The 17206-nt window shown below is 37.0% G+C and overlaps 1 protein-coding gene across 2 annotated transcripts in view; it reads left to right on the top strand.

The window, feature by feature from the left end:
- The window catches only part of LOC145678809 (uncharacterized), a 289603-nt gene that overhangs the window by 88070 nt on the left and 184327 nt on the right, over positions 1-17206 (top strand). For both annotated transcript variants that reach the window (XM_081749338.1, XM_081749337.1), the window contains exon 2: positions 6409-6507. In XM_081749338.1, coding sequence (XP_081605464.1) covers positions 6506-6507 — 2 coding nt within the window. In that variant the 5' untranslated portion in view covers positions 6409-6505. The remainder of the gene's footprint in view (positions 1-6408; positions 6508-17206) is intronic.

Raw genomic sequence — 17206 nt, 5'->3', positions numbered from 1 at the left:
ACGGGAAGGGAACGTATGACCAAGAACACGGCGGTAGTATCCCACAAGCAGTGTTACCACCCCAACACAAACTTTCGTGCCACAGTTCTTCTGTATTCTTTTCAGGCGCTATGCCATCGTTTCTGTGGTTTAGAAGGCACGCAGGATTTTAGGTACTTTTGCGACCCCAAAGACAGTTCGTTTCATAGTTCTCGGATACGGTTCGAGACATCGATTCCACAAAACGCCATTGGAATTGCTGTGCTGTACGATGACTTGCTGTTCACATTTCCGCATTATTTCACATGGGACTTCTTTCTACGGTTACTCTAACATCTGCCCTCTTTTGGGTGAATCCTGTATCAAGCCCGTTAGTCACTGGATGCTGTAGTTTACTCCCTACTGTGCATTTGTTAATTCTGCAGTCTTGTTGTTGTTGTTGTTGTATATTTGTTCGTTTCTCTGTACGAACTCAATAATTTCTCAAATTTAGAGCCTCATATCTCCGTTATTTGGGAACACTGATAACCCATCTTCTGCTTATTTTCTTTCACGTTTTATGCCAATTGTTTTGATGTCATAAAATGGTATACGTTATATTTGGAAAACTATAAGTTTATGTTGGGATGGTAACACTACTTGTGTGACACTACTGCCGTGTTCTTGGTCACGTGTCCCCACTCAATACGTATCAGGTTACCTGCATATATTTTTTTTTATTTTCTGCCTTTTTCTGGCGTCTTTGGAATATAATTCGGCCCAGCCTCACCCAGTCAGTGCTTGGTATATATGTATTACATATAGTGAGTAAAAAGGCATTTCCACACCGAGTGACTATTACCACGATGATTAGCGCTCCATAATTAGTCAGGGTACCAATTTTCATAAATACCTAGCTGTCATGGTTCGCATACGTCCTTTGTAAGTGAAAAAAAAAAAACTTCAGTTACTTTTGGATATTGATATTTGTAATTGTGATAGTAGCAATAGGATTACTACTTGAGTTTCGAGACACAGTCGAGTTTTACGCACTTTTTTTCCTTTACGTTGGTCTTCTTTACCTTGTTTTGAGACTTTCAAATTTCATCCTATTTTCCCCTGAGAAGTATCTGTAATTCAACAAGGAAATAATTATATATGATAATTAAATTGAAATTCATCATAATTTATCACTTACAAACACTTTACCATTTTATATCGTGAAGATCAGATCCATCGGTATTGTAACAGAGCGGTGCTTAAGCGATTGACCGTAGAAATTCAAATTCCGATTGGTGATAATTCCAGTCTTGTTTTATTACAAGTGTAAACTCTTTATTCAGTTGAGAGGAGGGTGTCGATCATGGGTCAGAGTTGATGACGGTGCGGATAATGCGTTTTGGTGATGGTGAGTCAGAGTGGGTCATGGTGGGTGGTGGGTCGGAGTGGGTCACAGAGAGCCACTCTGACTCAAAACCCACCAAAATGCATCATCAACAACTGAATAAAGGGTTTGCATTTGTAATAAAATGACCACAGTGGGCCAGAATGGGTCATGGTGGGTCAGAGTAGGTAATAGTGAATGGTGGATCATGATGGCTCGTGGGTCCAGTGGATCACGGGTCAAGTTTCCATTGACCCACGTCATCTCTGTTGGCATGACTATAGATGCCGAAAGCCAAGAAATCTAATTCATAATCCATAATTAAATAGAGATGGGTAGCCAGACTCTTTTAAGTATTGCTGGAATGCTGAACCATAAAGTGAGGTCCTTTAAAGTGTTTTGTTTCGCTTCTGTGATGAACAAACCATTCTTAGGTGACAGGCAGGAAATTAAGAATAAACCATTGCCTTATTTTTTTTTCTTTCCTCAGCCATTGCACTCATCTCTGCTTTTGATTGTCCTTTTGGGCTACATGTGAATTCACGAAAATATTCTAACCAACTTTTAATCCAAGTTTATCTCCACTGGGTATGCTGAACAAAAGTTTTTAAATTCTGACGTTTCTCAGAAATTCCTGCATCTGACACAAGCTGAAATGTAGAAGTGAACAAGTTTCCCGAGGTTCATAGAGGCGAAGAATTTTTATTAACGAGCAGTGCCTCAGGGCAACTTCACCATTAGTAGCAAAACTTTGAATGTTTCTGCGACTGAGAAAAAGAGCAAACACCCTTTTGACTGGTCAGGACATTGGAACAGAGTTCGTCCAACTTTTTGTTTTGGTTTGTTTTACTCATCCGTTGGAATTAATTGATCAATGTCCCTTGGAATAGCATGGCTCATCCATTAACCTGGAGAGAATTGAAATTTCGTGGAATTATTAGACATTTCCGCTAAACCATTCAGTTTGAAAATAGACGAATATTTTCCTAAATGGAAAGGGATTAGGAAGAGAAACAAAGAGATTATTATTGTCACTTAGTTCATTGAGTTTATAAACAATAATAATTTGCTACAGGTACAGCCACGGTAGCTTAGGGATAAGGCGTCCTTCTACCAACGGAACGGTCTGAGTTTGATTCTCAGTGGTAGTGTGATTTTTGTTGCTCTATTTCGTTTCAATGCAGCTTCCGTACATGAGGAAATCTTGTATAAATTAAAAGACAAATTCTGACCAAAGCATATATTAACTAGTAAATAATAGCGTTACAGTTTCGGCAAATTAACTTTGCCTTCATCAGATACATCAGATAATGTGTCTGATGAAGGCAAAGTTAATTTGCCGAAACTGTAACGCTATTATTTATTAGTTAATATATGCTTTGGTCTGAATTTATCTTTTAATTTATACAAGAAGTTCCAAAGCTAGAATGAGTGGTATTCCGAGGAAATCTTGTAGAGCCACTAGAGCAGCGTATCCCAAACTTTATAATGTTGCGGACTATTAATTGTCCACGCCCCCTCCCCATGAAATCAAAATTTTAAAAGAAATAACAATATTTTACACACCATTAAAAATGAAATGATCAATTTTACAACACTAAAGTGTCATTTATAACAATGCTATACTGTTATAAATGAGGCATTGGATGCCAAAGTGGCGTAAGTCACTTTTGAGACGTTTTGAGGTATTGAGACTTATGCCACTTTGCCGTGCAAGGTCATAATGAGTTCGAATTTACAACGTTCTTTATGCCTCCATCTCTTGGCCTATTTTTAACTCTAAGATACGCAACTTTGCCATCCAACAGATTATGGTTTCAAGTTCACGGAAATGGGTTAATCTCATTTTTGAACTAAAATGAGTTACACCACTTTGCATTCCAACACCTCAAATAGAAATTTTCGAAAGAAAAAAAATGATCTTATCAGTTAGACTTGTTATTGTGAATTTTAATGGTGTTTTCTCCAAGTCAAGCGTGTAGTGTAGTTTTTAATGTAATATATATATATATATATATATATATATATATATATATATATATATATATATATTTGGTCTAGGAGTTAATTCGTGCGGGTGGACAAGAGATGGCGCAACGAACGGAGCGTCCCACAGTTCCATGTATCCACACATGTGTTGCAAACCCCTGTCATCGCGTATCGTTCGTAGTATAGGGCAGTGGATTAAAGCGTCAACAACACCAGTTTGTAGTTAAGTGAACATGGCGCAATTTGTGCCTGATAAAGTGTTTTTGCGGGGTGTCCTGCTGCATTACTTTAACATGCAGAAAAGTGCGACTGAAAGTCATCGTATTTTGGTGGAAGTGTATGGTGACCATGCTCTAGCTGAGCGAACGTGTCAGAAGTGGTTTTCACGGTTTAGAAGTGGTGATTTCGGCTTGGCAGACCAAGAGCGAGCTGGACAGCCAAAAACATTTCAAGACGAAGAATTGACAGCATTGCTCGAGCAGGATTCGTGTCAAACGCAGGAACAACTTGCAGCAGCATTAGGCGTTGATCAAACAACAGTCTCCAAACGCTTGAAAGCCATGGGAATGATTCAAAAGATGTCACATTGGGTTCCACATGAATTGAAAGACAGAGACGTTGAAAGACGAAAAACCATTTGCGAATTGCTGCTTCAACGACAGAGCAGAAAGGGGTTTCTGCATCGAATTATTACGGGTGATGAGAAGTGGATCCATTACGAGAACCCTAAACGAAAAAAGGCCTGGGTGAAACCAGGTGAACCAGGTCCATCACAACCAAAACGAGATATTCACTGTGCAAAGGTTATGCTGTGCATATGGTAGGATATGAAAGGTGTGGTGTACTATGAGCTGCTGCAACCGGGTGAAACTATGAATGGAGAACGTTATCGACGACAATTAATGCGTTTGAAGCAAGCTCTGGCCAGAACACGACCAGAATGGGAGAACAGACATGATAAACTTATTGTTCAACATGATAACTCTCGCCCACATGTCGCAAAACCGGTCAAAACCTATTTAGAAAATGTCGGATGGGAAGTTTTACCCCACCCGCCGTATTCACCAGACGTTGCTCCTTCGGACTACTACTTGTTCGATTGCATGAACAACGATTTGATTGGACAGAGGTTTACTTCTTCAGAAGATACCGAAACATGGGTCTCTGACTAGATCGCTTCCAAGGATGAGGACTTCTTTCGCCACGGAATCCGTACATTGCCTGACAGATGGGCGAAAGTGGTGGCTAGCGATGGACAATATTTTTCTTAAGGTATTTATGTATTTTGTGTTTGTACTACAGCTTCAATGTGTGCGTACCAACCGCACGAATTAATTCCTAGACCAATTATATATATATATATATATATATATATATATATATATATATATATATATATATATATATATATATATATAGAGAGAGAGAGAGAGAGAGAGAGAGACTTAATTTAAACTATAAAAATAGCTGTAGATTTTTGCTTTGTTCCACACAATCAAGTACTTTAGGTTACTCCTTTTCAATGCTTAATACTTGAAATCTTTTGGGAGGTTAACTACTTTCGTTCCTCCTCAATTTCTGGAGCTCTTTCTCGTCTTTGGGAGAATTGATTTTTGGATCTATAGACGCATCAGCCCTGTGGGAACTGATTTGCGCTGAGAGGTGACATCTCCGCCTGACCGACGTCGTCAAGTGCAGTTATATGACGAAGTTCGATTGCAAATTACACCTACAATTTCATACCCCAGCTGTAAAAAGTGATTTTACCTTTGTGTCTATCGAGAAGAAACTGCAGTGATAGAAATTAGCAATCAAAAATTGTAACTAAATTATTTCATTATTTACCTCAATAGTTAGCCGTAATCATATTTTCTTTACTTTACCCAAAAGACTATGTCTATGTATCTTTCAGTATATAGTGTTTCTGCATTTGTAAAAATAATTTAATTGTGACATATTTGTTCTTACTTAGGGATATTATGAGCTAAACGGAGCTCCTCCGTGGCTAAGCGGTTAGCGTACGCGCCTTTGGCACGGGAGACCCCGATTCGATTCCCGGCGGGAGCTCATGTGGTTCGGATCCCACGTTAATCAGTAGGTCCACGTCTCATATAGCCTCGCTGCTGAACGGGACGTTAAACTCAAAATCAACTCATCAACTTATTATGAGCTAGACATAATTAAAATTAATAACAATACTAAACTACTTACGTTATATATTCGACATGTTCCCCGCCATTTGTTGAAAATTCCACCTACTCATACTTCGATACTTTTTGCAATTATAAGATGCTTTAGAAACAAATTGGTGGTTTAGATCAAACCAACAGAATAAATTAGTATACCAAACAAACAAACATTTGATATAGTGTAAGGTTTATAAAATAATCTTAATAACCCAAAATTGGGTAGCAATCTTCTCATATCAGCTTATAATCATAATTTAAAAAATTGAACATCCGCCTTCTTTTCAATAGGTCTCTATCGACTCGAATTCATTGGTAGGTTGTTTTGATACAAACGTTCACAATATTTTCTCAAAGAGATTACAGATATATAGTGCAATTTAAAATACTATCTACAATTCCGTCTACAAGCAAAGATAGAACATAACTATTTGAATGAAAATTTTGTTTTTTCAATATGATTTTTCAAAATGCAAGTGTTAAAAAAAGGAAAGCATTGATGAAGAACACAATATTGAACTTACATTATAGACAATTACGTTGTATCTAATTTAGGGTGTAGTCAAATTTACATTGAAGTTGCATCATACGGTCGTGACGTAATGCCACGTGGTAATTAGTCCACTTTGCACACACAAAACTTTATTGATAAAGAAGTGATTTAGTGATTTACTTACGTTACGAAACTAACTGAGGGAGCGTCAGCGAGCGAAGGAGGTTAGAAACTCCGCAGGGCTCATTTTATTTTACCTTTGCCCCCATGATAATACCACGTGACATTACGTCACGTTTGAGTGGTGCAACATAGATGTAAATCTAACCTCACCTATGTATTTGTAATATTGAGATAATATTATTAAATTTCGTTTTTATTTTCCTTTTAATTTTCAGATTTTAGTAACAAAGCCCTGATTTCACCGTGGGTGCAGAAATAGAAACGGCTGCATCTCCTCAACAGGAACACAAATGTTACATTCCTAATGAAGAAATGTAAGTAAACTAACATTAAAATCGATTTCATGATATTTTCTTCTTTACTTTTGTTTATTATTTCATGTAAAAAAAAAAAAAGTAATGTTTTAAATTTGGTAACATTTTACAATAAACTTCAGGAAGACTCTGCTTAGGTAATTACAGAAGAAGGTTATTTTAAACGTTCTTTAGCGTACATAACTTAAATTCAGAGGTTAAGGGTCTTCACTACAACGAAATTAAACTACCGCTAATTTTAGAGGTTTTTTTCTGTAATATCTTCAAAACAAATAAAAATATTCGAAAAGCAGAAACGTAGTGAACTAGACAATACGATTTTGCATGTGATACCATTACCACAATTCACCTATCTGCTTTTCGTATGCCGCTATTTACAGAACCCGCAAAAAATGCTAAATCTATCTACAGTTGCAAATTGAAAGCATATGTATATGTCTTGTGATAACGGTATCACATGCAAAATCATGTTGTCTAGTTCACTACGTTTCTGCTTTTCAAATATTTTTTATTTGTTTTGAAGATATTACAGAAAAATTCTAAAATTAGCGGTAGTTTAATTTACACGCATATATACATGTATACACTGACCAGCCAGAACATTATGACCACATATTTTTTTCTACCTAATATCTGGCACGTTCACCTTTGGTTCTCAGGACAGCAGCAATGCAGTTTGACATGGAAGCATTGATGATTTGGAAGGTGGCTGGAATCACGGTGGACACATATCAGTTAATTGCTGTAAATTCCACGGAGGGAAGCTATGAGCTCGGATCTGATGTTAAATGACATTACAAAGGTGTTTAACTGGGTTAAAATCGGGTGAGCTTAAGGACCATTCCAGCAATTGAAATTTACCACTCTACCCCTCGAACCACTGCACAAAACGTTGGCCTTGTGACAAGGAACATTGTTCGTGAACATACCATTCCCAGTTGAAAATATGGCTGACATGAATGGGTGTACGTAATCAGCTATGGCCTGTCGATAGCTAGAATCCAACATGGTACCCTCAACATTTAATACTGTGTTTATGGATGACCATTGAAGGTTTCCCAAATTATAATGGAGCCATTACCGGTCTGTCGTCATCCTACTCTGTACGTTTCGATCAGCTATTTCTATAGGAGACTATAGATTCTGAGTTGGTCATTGATATGTTGAAGGTAGTATCGTGATTCATTGGACCACGCAATGTTGTGCCATTGCTTTGCTGGCCAATGATCATGGACAAGTGCTTCGGCTTAAGCATACTAGAGCTTATAGTTTCATTCCAGGTGTATGTGTGTGTGGTACTTTGTTTCTCGGTAACTAGTTAACTACTGGTCGGATCTGAACTAAATTTGGTAGGCAAATAGCTCATGGGAAAGGAAATAAAAATTACTATTTTTGGTGGCCGGAATTAGCTAAGGACAGGCTCCGCTCGGCTCAATTCGCCTTGTATGTAGTACTTTATTTCTTGGTAATTACTAGCCGGATCTGGACGAGTTTGATGGGCAAATAGCCCATGGTTTAGGGAATGAAAATTGCCATATTTGGTGACCGGGTTCGGCCAGGAATAGGATTAGCTCGGCTCAGCTTGTGTTGTACGTAGTACTTTTTTTTCTCGGTAACACTGAATGAAGTTCGGCTGCCAAGTAGCCCATCACCTAGGAACTTAAGATCGCTATATTTGATGGCCAGGCTTGTCCAAGAGCAGGTTCGGCTCGACAACAAAGGCTATGTTCCACAACTTTGCACGCCGGAAGTTTTGAGTTCGGTTCACCTCGGCTTACTCTATCTTATCTGAGTTAAATTTGGTTGAACCTAGATGGTAAAAATACCTCCATATTTTTGAGGAAGTTTTTTTTTTTAACAGTATAAGAATAGAAGAGTGATGGTAACAATATTTACGTGTTTAAACTAACATATATACCTATAATTAAAATCTTTAAAATAATTACATTATTGTTATATGAATACTACACGTATTTAATTCTTTATAATGCGCCGCAAAGATATAGTTGAGCCGTCGCATTACGTAACATTTTGGAAGATATTGAAAGGGATACCGGTCTGTACCGGATGATCTAAAAATTTAAAAATCTAAATGAAATCAACTTTTTCGAATTGAAATTAGGAAACAAACTATTGAAACAAAACGATGGACTCTTAGAACTGTTAGAAGACATTTTGTGATTTTGACTAGTAATATATTTTAGAAATATGCATCCGTAAACGGTTAAAACCTCGGATCAAACGTTGAGAGCTAAAACCAATTGTAATTGTATTTGTTTACATTTTCTTTTTTTTAAAAAAAAATAATAATCAGATTTAAACTAAATATGTAAAATCAGTTCGAGCTGTTGCAATTTTGTTAGTATTTGTCTATCTACGATGCGCAGTTTTACAGGAACATATTGATTTATATATAATTAATAATTAGAGAGAGAGAGAGAGAGAGAGAGAGAGAGAGAGAGAGAGAGAGAGAATTTAATTCTAGTTTTGAAAACAACCCTCTACGGAATTTGATGATGGAATATGAATGATTTTATTAATGAAATATGAGAATAGTATACGAATGTGAAGAAGATAATAATGTGTAATGAATACGTTATAATACGTAATTTGATAAGAAGCTGTTGAGAAGTCTTAGAATTGGTTTCAATTAAAGTATCATATAAATATTCATATGTTGTTCTTAAATGCTGCATAATCTAGTTGATATTTTAATAGAATTTCGTGCACAGCTTGATTATTACTTCATCAAATACATTTCGTAACCATGGAAGTGCTTTTTTAAAACTAGAACAATCACACACATTGCAGTAAAATGTGTATTCAGTTGCTGAAACAGTTCTTATTTAGAAAATAAATTTCAACCTTTCGCTGATGTAATTGAGAAACGTGTCTTTTAAGATATATTGTTAAGTGAAGGAATCTATCTATATTTCGGTGTAAGATTTATAAAGATTTTTATATGAGGAAACAAAGCGAATAATCCGATAGATAGAAGAGAATATGTATGTAAAAAGATGAAAATAAACTTTCACAATGCTCAGTGCACAAAGTTATGAAATGGAACTTTTGTTATAACAGCAAATAAGATCCCAAGAGAATTGAGACATTTGAACAAACAAACACTAAATCTTACTTATGGCGCGAAATCTCTCCGTATTTTTGTTCCTTTTCTTGTCCACTAGGAGAAAAGAGAGAGAAAGATATCACTGTTGGCAATATTTTAAATTACCTTTCTAAGTGTAGCCAAGCCCAGATCGAAAAATTCGTTTGTAGCAAGTTTTTTTTTAAAAAATCTTATACATTTTAACGCCTAAAACAACAAAGGAAAGGGATCATAAATTCAGTTGAAAATAACAAATGGCTTGTAAGGACAGATAAATAAATGATGTATTAAGAATTTTATGTTTATGAGCCAAAATGTGCAAGTCACGCAAGACAATGAAATGAAAGCGAGAAAAAATAGACAAAATGACGAAAAAAATCTTTGGAGAGGAAAGAAAGAAATTCGCGCGTTAAAATGAGACATTTAACGGCTTTGCTAGATCCTAGAATTGAAGAGAAAATGGAGAGAAATAATACAGTTAATGAACGTTATGAAGAACTGAAAAAGAATTACTACTACTATTACGCTTTTCATGACATGTTTCTCGTCGAGGAAATGGCGAGGATAGACAACCGGAAGCAGCAATTCCAGACTCAACTAATCGAGCTTGCGGTTGGGACACCAATTGGAAATTCCCCCTTCAAACCACAGTCTAATACTAGATCACGTTATAATACCCTTGTCCCAATTCTAATTTCTTTAATTAGATCACGTTTTGTTCACGCCTCTAGTCATTTTAAAAAATTTATTTGAATATACACGAGGGTTGTTTTAAAAGAAGTTTATTTATGTGAAATCTATGTATGATGATTACTGTTAATTTAATCAGAAAGCACACAATTTGAAGAAAATAAGGTATATTTTGATCTAAAATTTATTTATACGTGATAAAATAATGTAGTACCTCTAAGCAATTAAACTTATTTTTTGAATCGAAAGCACACTATCTACATACTGTATTTCTTATAAAATATTGTAATTATTATCGTAATGCTGCATTACATCGTTTTCAGGAGCAGAATGTCTCAATGGTAAAGCGCCTATTTATGGTGTAAGGTATTCCTGGTTAAAATCCAGGCCATATGAGTTTGTGATAGAGAGCAGCATATCTGTGTTTTTTCTCGTGGTTCTTACATTTCCTCCCACATCCTAATTACACTAATTTCTTTCATAATCACTCATTGTCAATAATTATCCGTCTTTCGAAGCCTACAGGGCACAATCGTGAGATATAAGGCTGGAGGAGTTCATCATTTCTTCTTCTTTCTTCGGCAGGGGCTAAATGGTGCCCTCTCCGCTGGTCTAGTGGCTAACACGTGCGCCTTTTGACGTACAGGGTCCCCGCGTTCGAATCTCGGTGGGAGAGCTTTTAGAATTTTAACTGTCCTCGATGTTTCTGTGTTCATTTCCCTGTCGTTCTAGGTTACTGATAAAGCGAGTTAAACAAGTAAAAAGCGAGAAACTAGTAGTAATAAGTAGATAAACAAGTTAATGAGGCACTTTCGGTGAATCAGTTTACTTTAAAAAAAAAAATTAGAGCGCTTACATCTGGTGCATGGGGTCCCTGGTTCGATCACCAGCCAGTTTGTGATGGATAACATCGTGTTTGTGGGTTTCATCCATATACTCCCGTTTTCTTCCACTTTCTCATTCCACCAGTTCCTCCATCTTATTCACTTACCTTAATTATTATCTCCCTTAGCCTAAAGGACATTATCGTGGGACGTTACACTGAAATATTTAATTTCATTTCTTCTTTCTTCAACTTTTTGGTTGCTAAGGAACGTGATTGTTCTAAATTTTCTCTACTACATTTGAGATAGATAGACTTACTGATTCATATGTTCTCAATGTCTCATATAGATTTTCCTCTTTCCACCTTTCCTTCTATTTCCTCTTCAAACGGCACATTATTCCATCTCGAATGTTGTATTAATAAGCAAACTTCATTCTCCCATGCTTTTCTTTTCTTTTCTGTGACTGTGAGAATTCGTCTTTTCTCATTTATATCTAAAAATTTTGTCTTCTTTTTTGTGCATTGTGAACGCAATATTCTGCGCCAATACTATAACTCAAAAACTTCAGGGGTCCCGGGTTCGATTCCAGCCCCCGCCAAGTGAACTTTGTGGTGGACAAACACCGTGTGCGTGGGTTTTCTCAGGGTTCTCCCGTTTTCTCCCACTTTCTTCATTCCACCGTTTCATTCATTACTCATCATCACCGTCTCCTATAGCCTAACCGGCATAATCGTGGGACGTAAAACTCAAAGATTTCATTTCATTTTCTTTTTTCAAAATCTTCAAATTTCTTCTCCATCTTCCTCAGTATTCAATTTGATCAGTTCAAAGCCACTCTTGAAATAGAGGCCTTTTGGTGAATCGTTTCTTTATTTTCTTCTAAATGTTTTTTTTTTTTTTTTTTTTTTTTAATAAGCCACCCTTTCCCTCTGTAAAATCTTTGCTTCATTTCGTATGTATTCTTAACTTCTCTTCTTCTTCGATAGATATTGATCCATTTGTAACACAAGTCTGTACTTAAGGGGGCAGACTCCAAGTGATAAAAAAGTTTACCATTTTTCTTTTATCCATTTTTCGTAAGTGAAAAGAAATAATAAAATGAAACTTCCCATAATAATAGATAATGTTATTCTACATCCGAAAATAGGAATCAAAAGAATTTTCAGTGTTGCCATCCATAAAAATTACAGTGTGGTTAGAATATGGATTACCCAAAAATCTAGGTTAAGGCAGAGACTAGAAAAATGAACTCAACGATAATTGATGACTTATCATGTATTGGTTCCTTGTTAACTACTTTTTAAAATAATATTTGTATTTATTTTGTAATAAACAGTACAAACTAAATCTTTTAACAAACAGTACAAAATAAATACAAATATTATTTAAAAAGTAGTTAACAAGTAACCAAGACATAATGATAAGTTATTAATTACCGTCGAGTTCATTTTTCTAGCCACTGGCTTAACCTAGATTTTTGGATAATTCATATTCTGGCTATACTGCAATTTCTATGGATGGCAACACTGAAAATTCTTTTGATTCATATTTTCGGATGTAGAAGAACATTATCTATTATTGTGCTAAGTTACATTTCATTATCTCTTTTCACTTACAAAAAATGCGCAAAAGAAAAATTGTTAGCTTTTTTTTTTATCATTTTTAGTAGTCTGGCCCCTTAATTTCTCCATCAAACTACAGAACAATATCTAGGTAGTTTAATTTCGGAAATGTACTTAGAGATGGCAGGCAAAGCCTGTTTGGTATGTGTCATTGCATTGAATTGCACGGGGATAGTCAATGTGTGGCAAGATAGTCCCCCCCCCCCACACACACACTTTAGAAAATTGAAGCAATGATTAGGTCATTCGTTTGTACTATGTTTGTACCGTTTGTACCGAAAATATTTTCGTTTGTACCATTTTCCTTATAGGGTTACTTGAGAGGTCAACTGGGGGGGAGGGGCTATCTTGGCGCCAAGATAGCCTCCCCGTATCACAGCACAAAAAAATTGAAATACACTATTCGAAAGCAAATCGTTTGTACCGAAAAAAGTTCCCTCTTTCTCGAAAACTATCAGGGTACAAACAAAACTTTTTTCGGAACAAACGGTACAAACTATTTGCTTTCGAATGGTGTGTTTCAATTTTTTGTGCTATGAGACGGGGGGGGGCTTTCTTGGAGCCAAGATAGTCTCCCCCCAGTTGACCTCTCAAGTAACCCTATAAGGAAAATTGTACAAACGACAATATTTTCGGTATAAACGGTACAAACGTAGTACAAACGAATGACCTAATCATTGTTTCAATTTTCTAAAGTGGGGGGGGGGCATAAAAATATCTTACATAAAAATATCTTGCCATACGTGATAGTCAATCTTTTTTTTTTTTTTTTTTTTTTAGTTTACTCGAAAGTTAGAAAATGTGACATATCATTGTGTCACATATGACTGGGTAAGGTTACATATAAAATAAGCCTACTACTTATATATCTAAGTAGTTCATCAAGATATCTATAGATTTTGTTTTCGTCTTATATCCTTTGTATTTTTTTTTAATACACTCACATGTCTTTCAGACAAACAGCGTGGGGTTGCTTATCAAAGACTACTGTTTACTATTCGTGTGGCTTTCGTGCTGAAATGAGTAGGAACGGACACTATGATGATGAGAGTGGATCAATAAAGAGGGAAGGAATTTTTATGAAATGTGAAACAACGACCGGAGGTAGCGTGCGTCACAAACATGGTTACATATACGAGAATCGAATCGAAATAAAGCAAAAATGTAAAAAAGAGAATACCTTTTTATGAATTCTATGTGGTTTTAGTTTTCTAATCTATTGATTTTGGAGAATTATATGATATATCTATCAGCTGCATTTTCGCGTAAACTTCGAAGGTTATAGGGTTTATTTCTTTAACCTTGGCTGGTTCTATCTTAAGGTATTCAAAGCTTTTCTTTTAGATTCACGTTCCTTCAGAACTTTCCGTCTTGGTTACAATTTGATTCACAAGATACACATTAAATAAAATGAACTCTTTTCCAATATTTTTAAAGTACAGATGGCACATTCACATTACATTTAGAACAGATAAGAGCAGGGCCGGATTAAGGGGGGCTTAGGGGGCTATAGCCCCGGGCCTCCACTCTTATGAAAATCTCAACTGGCTATCTAAAAAGAATCATGAAGATACAATCATCATCATAAAATAAAATATGACCAAAAATATGAAACATATTCCCTTAACTTTCCTCTGTACTTTCACAGACGTGTATTACGTAAAGTCAGCAGGGTCCACATATTTTTTCTAGCCCCGAGCCTCCACATGGGCTAATCCAGCCCTGGATTAGAGTTTACCAGTCCTCTCAGCACTCAGGCTATATGAGACGTGAACCTTCAGCTTAACGTGGAATTCAAAATCACATGAGCTCCCGTCAGGAATAGAACCCAGGTCTCCCGGACAATGATGCGTACGCTAACGATATAACCACAACAGAACTCTCGATCACATATTATACAAAATCAGTTTTTTTATTAGTATGTAAAGTCACACAACTATGTATTAAGTATGTAAGAAATATATCAGGTGTTCTAAAAATGTCGCCCACGGACTACGGAGCATTATTCTGTAAGTCAAAATAAAGCATAAAGTAAAAATAAAGCAAAATAAAGGTATATATGCCTTTCGGGTCCTCGTCTGGAGACACAAATCGCAATGTAGCACATGGATTAGATCTACTAATCTATGAAAAAGTTATATCGATTCTTTCCAGATGACAGCTAAAGTCGATATTGATTGACACTAGCATCACATATTCGTGTAGCAATCTATTCAACTGCTTATTGTATTCGTAAAGTAATGCTAATAACTCCGCGACGTTGCCACATTGTGAAATTTTGATTCCCCATAGCGGCTGAAAGAGGCTCCGGAAGGCATACCATCGTATAACATTTTCGTTTTATTTTGGCCTGTAGAATAGTGCTCTATGATCCGTAGGTGGCATTTTAGAACGTCCGATGTGATCAAAAGTATCCGGACACTCCCCAAAACAGATTTTTTCATATTAGGTGCATTGTGCTGACACCTACTGCCAGGTACTCATTATCAGCGACCTCAGTAGTCATTAGATATTATGAGAAAGCAGAATGGGGCGCTCTGCGGAACTCACGGGCTTTGAACGTGGTTACGTGATTGGATGTCACTTGTGTCAGAAATATGTACACGAGATTTCCACATTCCTAAACATCCCTAGCTCCACTGTGTCTGATGTGATACTGAAGTAGAAACGTGAAGGGACACATACAGCATAAAAGCGTACAGGCCGATCTCGTCTGTTGACTGAGAAAGACCGCCGACAGTTGAAGAAGGTCGTAAAGTGTAATAGGCAGACATCTATCCAGACCATCATACAGGAATTTTAAACTACATCAGGACCCAGTCCAAGTACTGTGACAGTTAGGCGTGAGGTGAGAAAACTTGGATTTCATGGTCGAGCGGCTCCTCATAAGCCACACATCACGCAGGTAAATGCCAAACGACGCCTCGCTTGGTGTAAGGAGCTTAAACATTGGACGATTGAACAGTGGAAAAACGTTGTGTGGAGTGACGAATCACAGTACACAATGTGGCGATCCGATGGCAGGGTCTGGGCATGACGAATGCCCGGTGAACGTCATCTGTCAGCGTTTGTAGTGCCAACAGTAAAATTCGGAGGTGGTGGTGTTATGGTGTGGTCGTGTTTTTCTTGAAGGGGGCTTGCTCCCCTTGTTATTTTGCGTGGTACTCTCACAGCGCAGGCCTACATTGATCTTTTAAGCACTTTCTTGTTTCCCACTGTTGAAGAGCAATTCGGGGATAGCGATTGCATCTTTCAACACGATCAAGCACCTGTTCATACTGCACGGGCTGTGGCGGAGTGGCTACACGATCATAACATCCTTGTAATGGACTGGCCTGCACGGAGTCCTGACCTGAACCCTATAGAGCACCTTTGGGATGTTTTGGAACGCCGACTTCGTGCCAGGCTTCACCGACTACATCGATACCTCTTCTCAGTTCAGCACTCCGTGAAGGATGGGCTGCCATTCCCCAAAAAACCTTCCAGCACCTGATTGAAGGTATGCCTGTGAGAGTGGAAGCTGTCATCAAGGCTAAGGGTGGGCCAACATCATATTGAATTCCAGCAGTACCGATGGAGGGCGCCAAGAACTTATAAGTCATTTTCAGCCAGGTGTCCAGATACTTTTGATCACATAGTGTATATACAACTAACTTTATGGTAATGATAAAACCGTTTTATTTAATAATATAAATAACTGCGCCATCGTTGATTTATTAAGGTCATTGATTAATATGAAAAATGATCTTTCTGTTTTCTTTGAAATGAATCTGAATTTTAATGGCTTCTTCTCCAATCTATTTAACTATCTTCTTACTTCCTGAAAGTTAAACTTCGTTATTTAATATTTAATGATGAAATTGAATTTAATCTATAATGCAACGTTGAGCTGCATGATTGCGAAACATAGTCGCTTACTTTGAGGGAAGAATGTAGACTGAAAGTGTTTGAGAACAAGATCCTGAGACGAATATTCGGATCCAAGAGGAACGGGACTGGGAAATGGGGGAAACTTCATAAGAAGGAACTATATAATTCATATCGTTTACCAAGTATTGTTATAGTTATTAAATCTAGGAGGCTGAGGTGGGCAGGTCATGTAGCCAGAATGTAAGAAAGTAGGAACACTGTCGAAGTGTTGACTGGAAATCCAATCAGGAAAACGACCATTAGAAAGACCTAGGCGGATATGGGAGGACAACATTAGGATAGATCTCGCAGAAATGGGAATACAAAGTAGAAACTGGATCCAGTTGGCTAAGGACAGAAATCAATGCAGAACTTTTGTGAATGCGGCATTGAACTTCCGAATTCCATTGGCCATAGAGTTAGTTAATCAGTAAGACAAATTCATTTTGAATTGAATTGATTTTGAGTTTAACGTCCCGTTCAGCAGCGAGGCTATATGAGACGTGGACCTACTGATTAACGTGGAATCCGAACCACATGAGCTC

This window comes from Thermobia domestica, chromosome 2 (genome assembly GCF_964235325.1).
Source record: "Thermobia domestica chromosome 2, izTheDome1.hap1.1, whole genome shotgun sequence".
Classification (NCBI taxonomy): Eukaryota; Metazoa; Arthropoda; class Insecta; order Zygentoma; family Lepismatidae; genus Thermobia; species Thermobia domestica.
The sequence above is the reverse complement of the archived record's forward strand: the minus strand, read 5'-3'. Positions and strand labels throughout refer to the sequence as shown.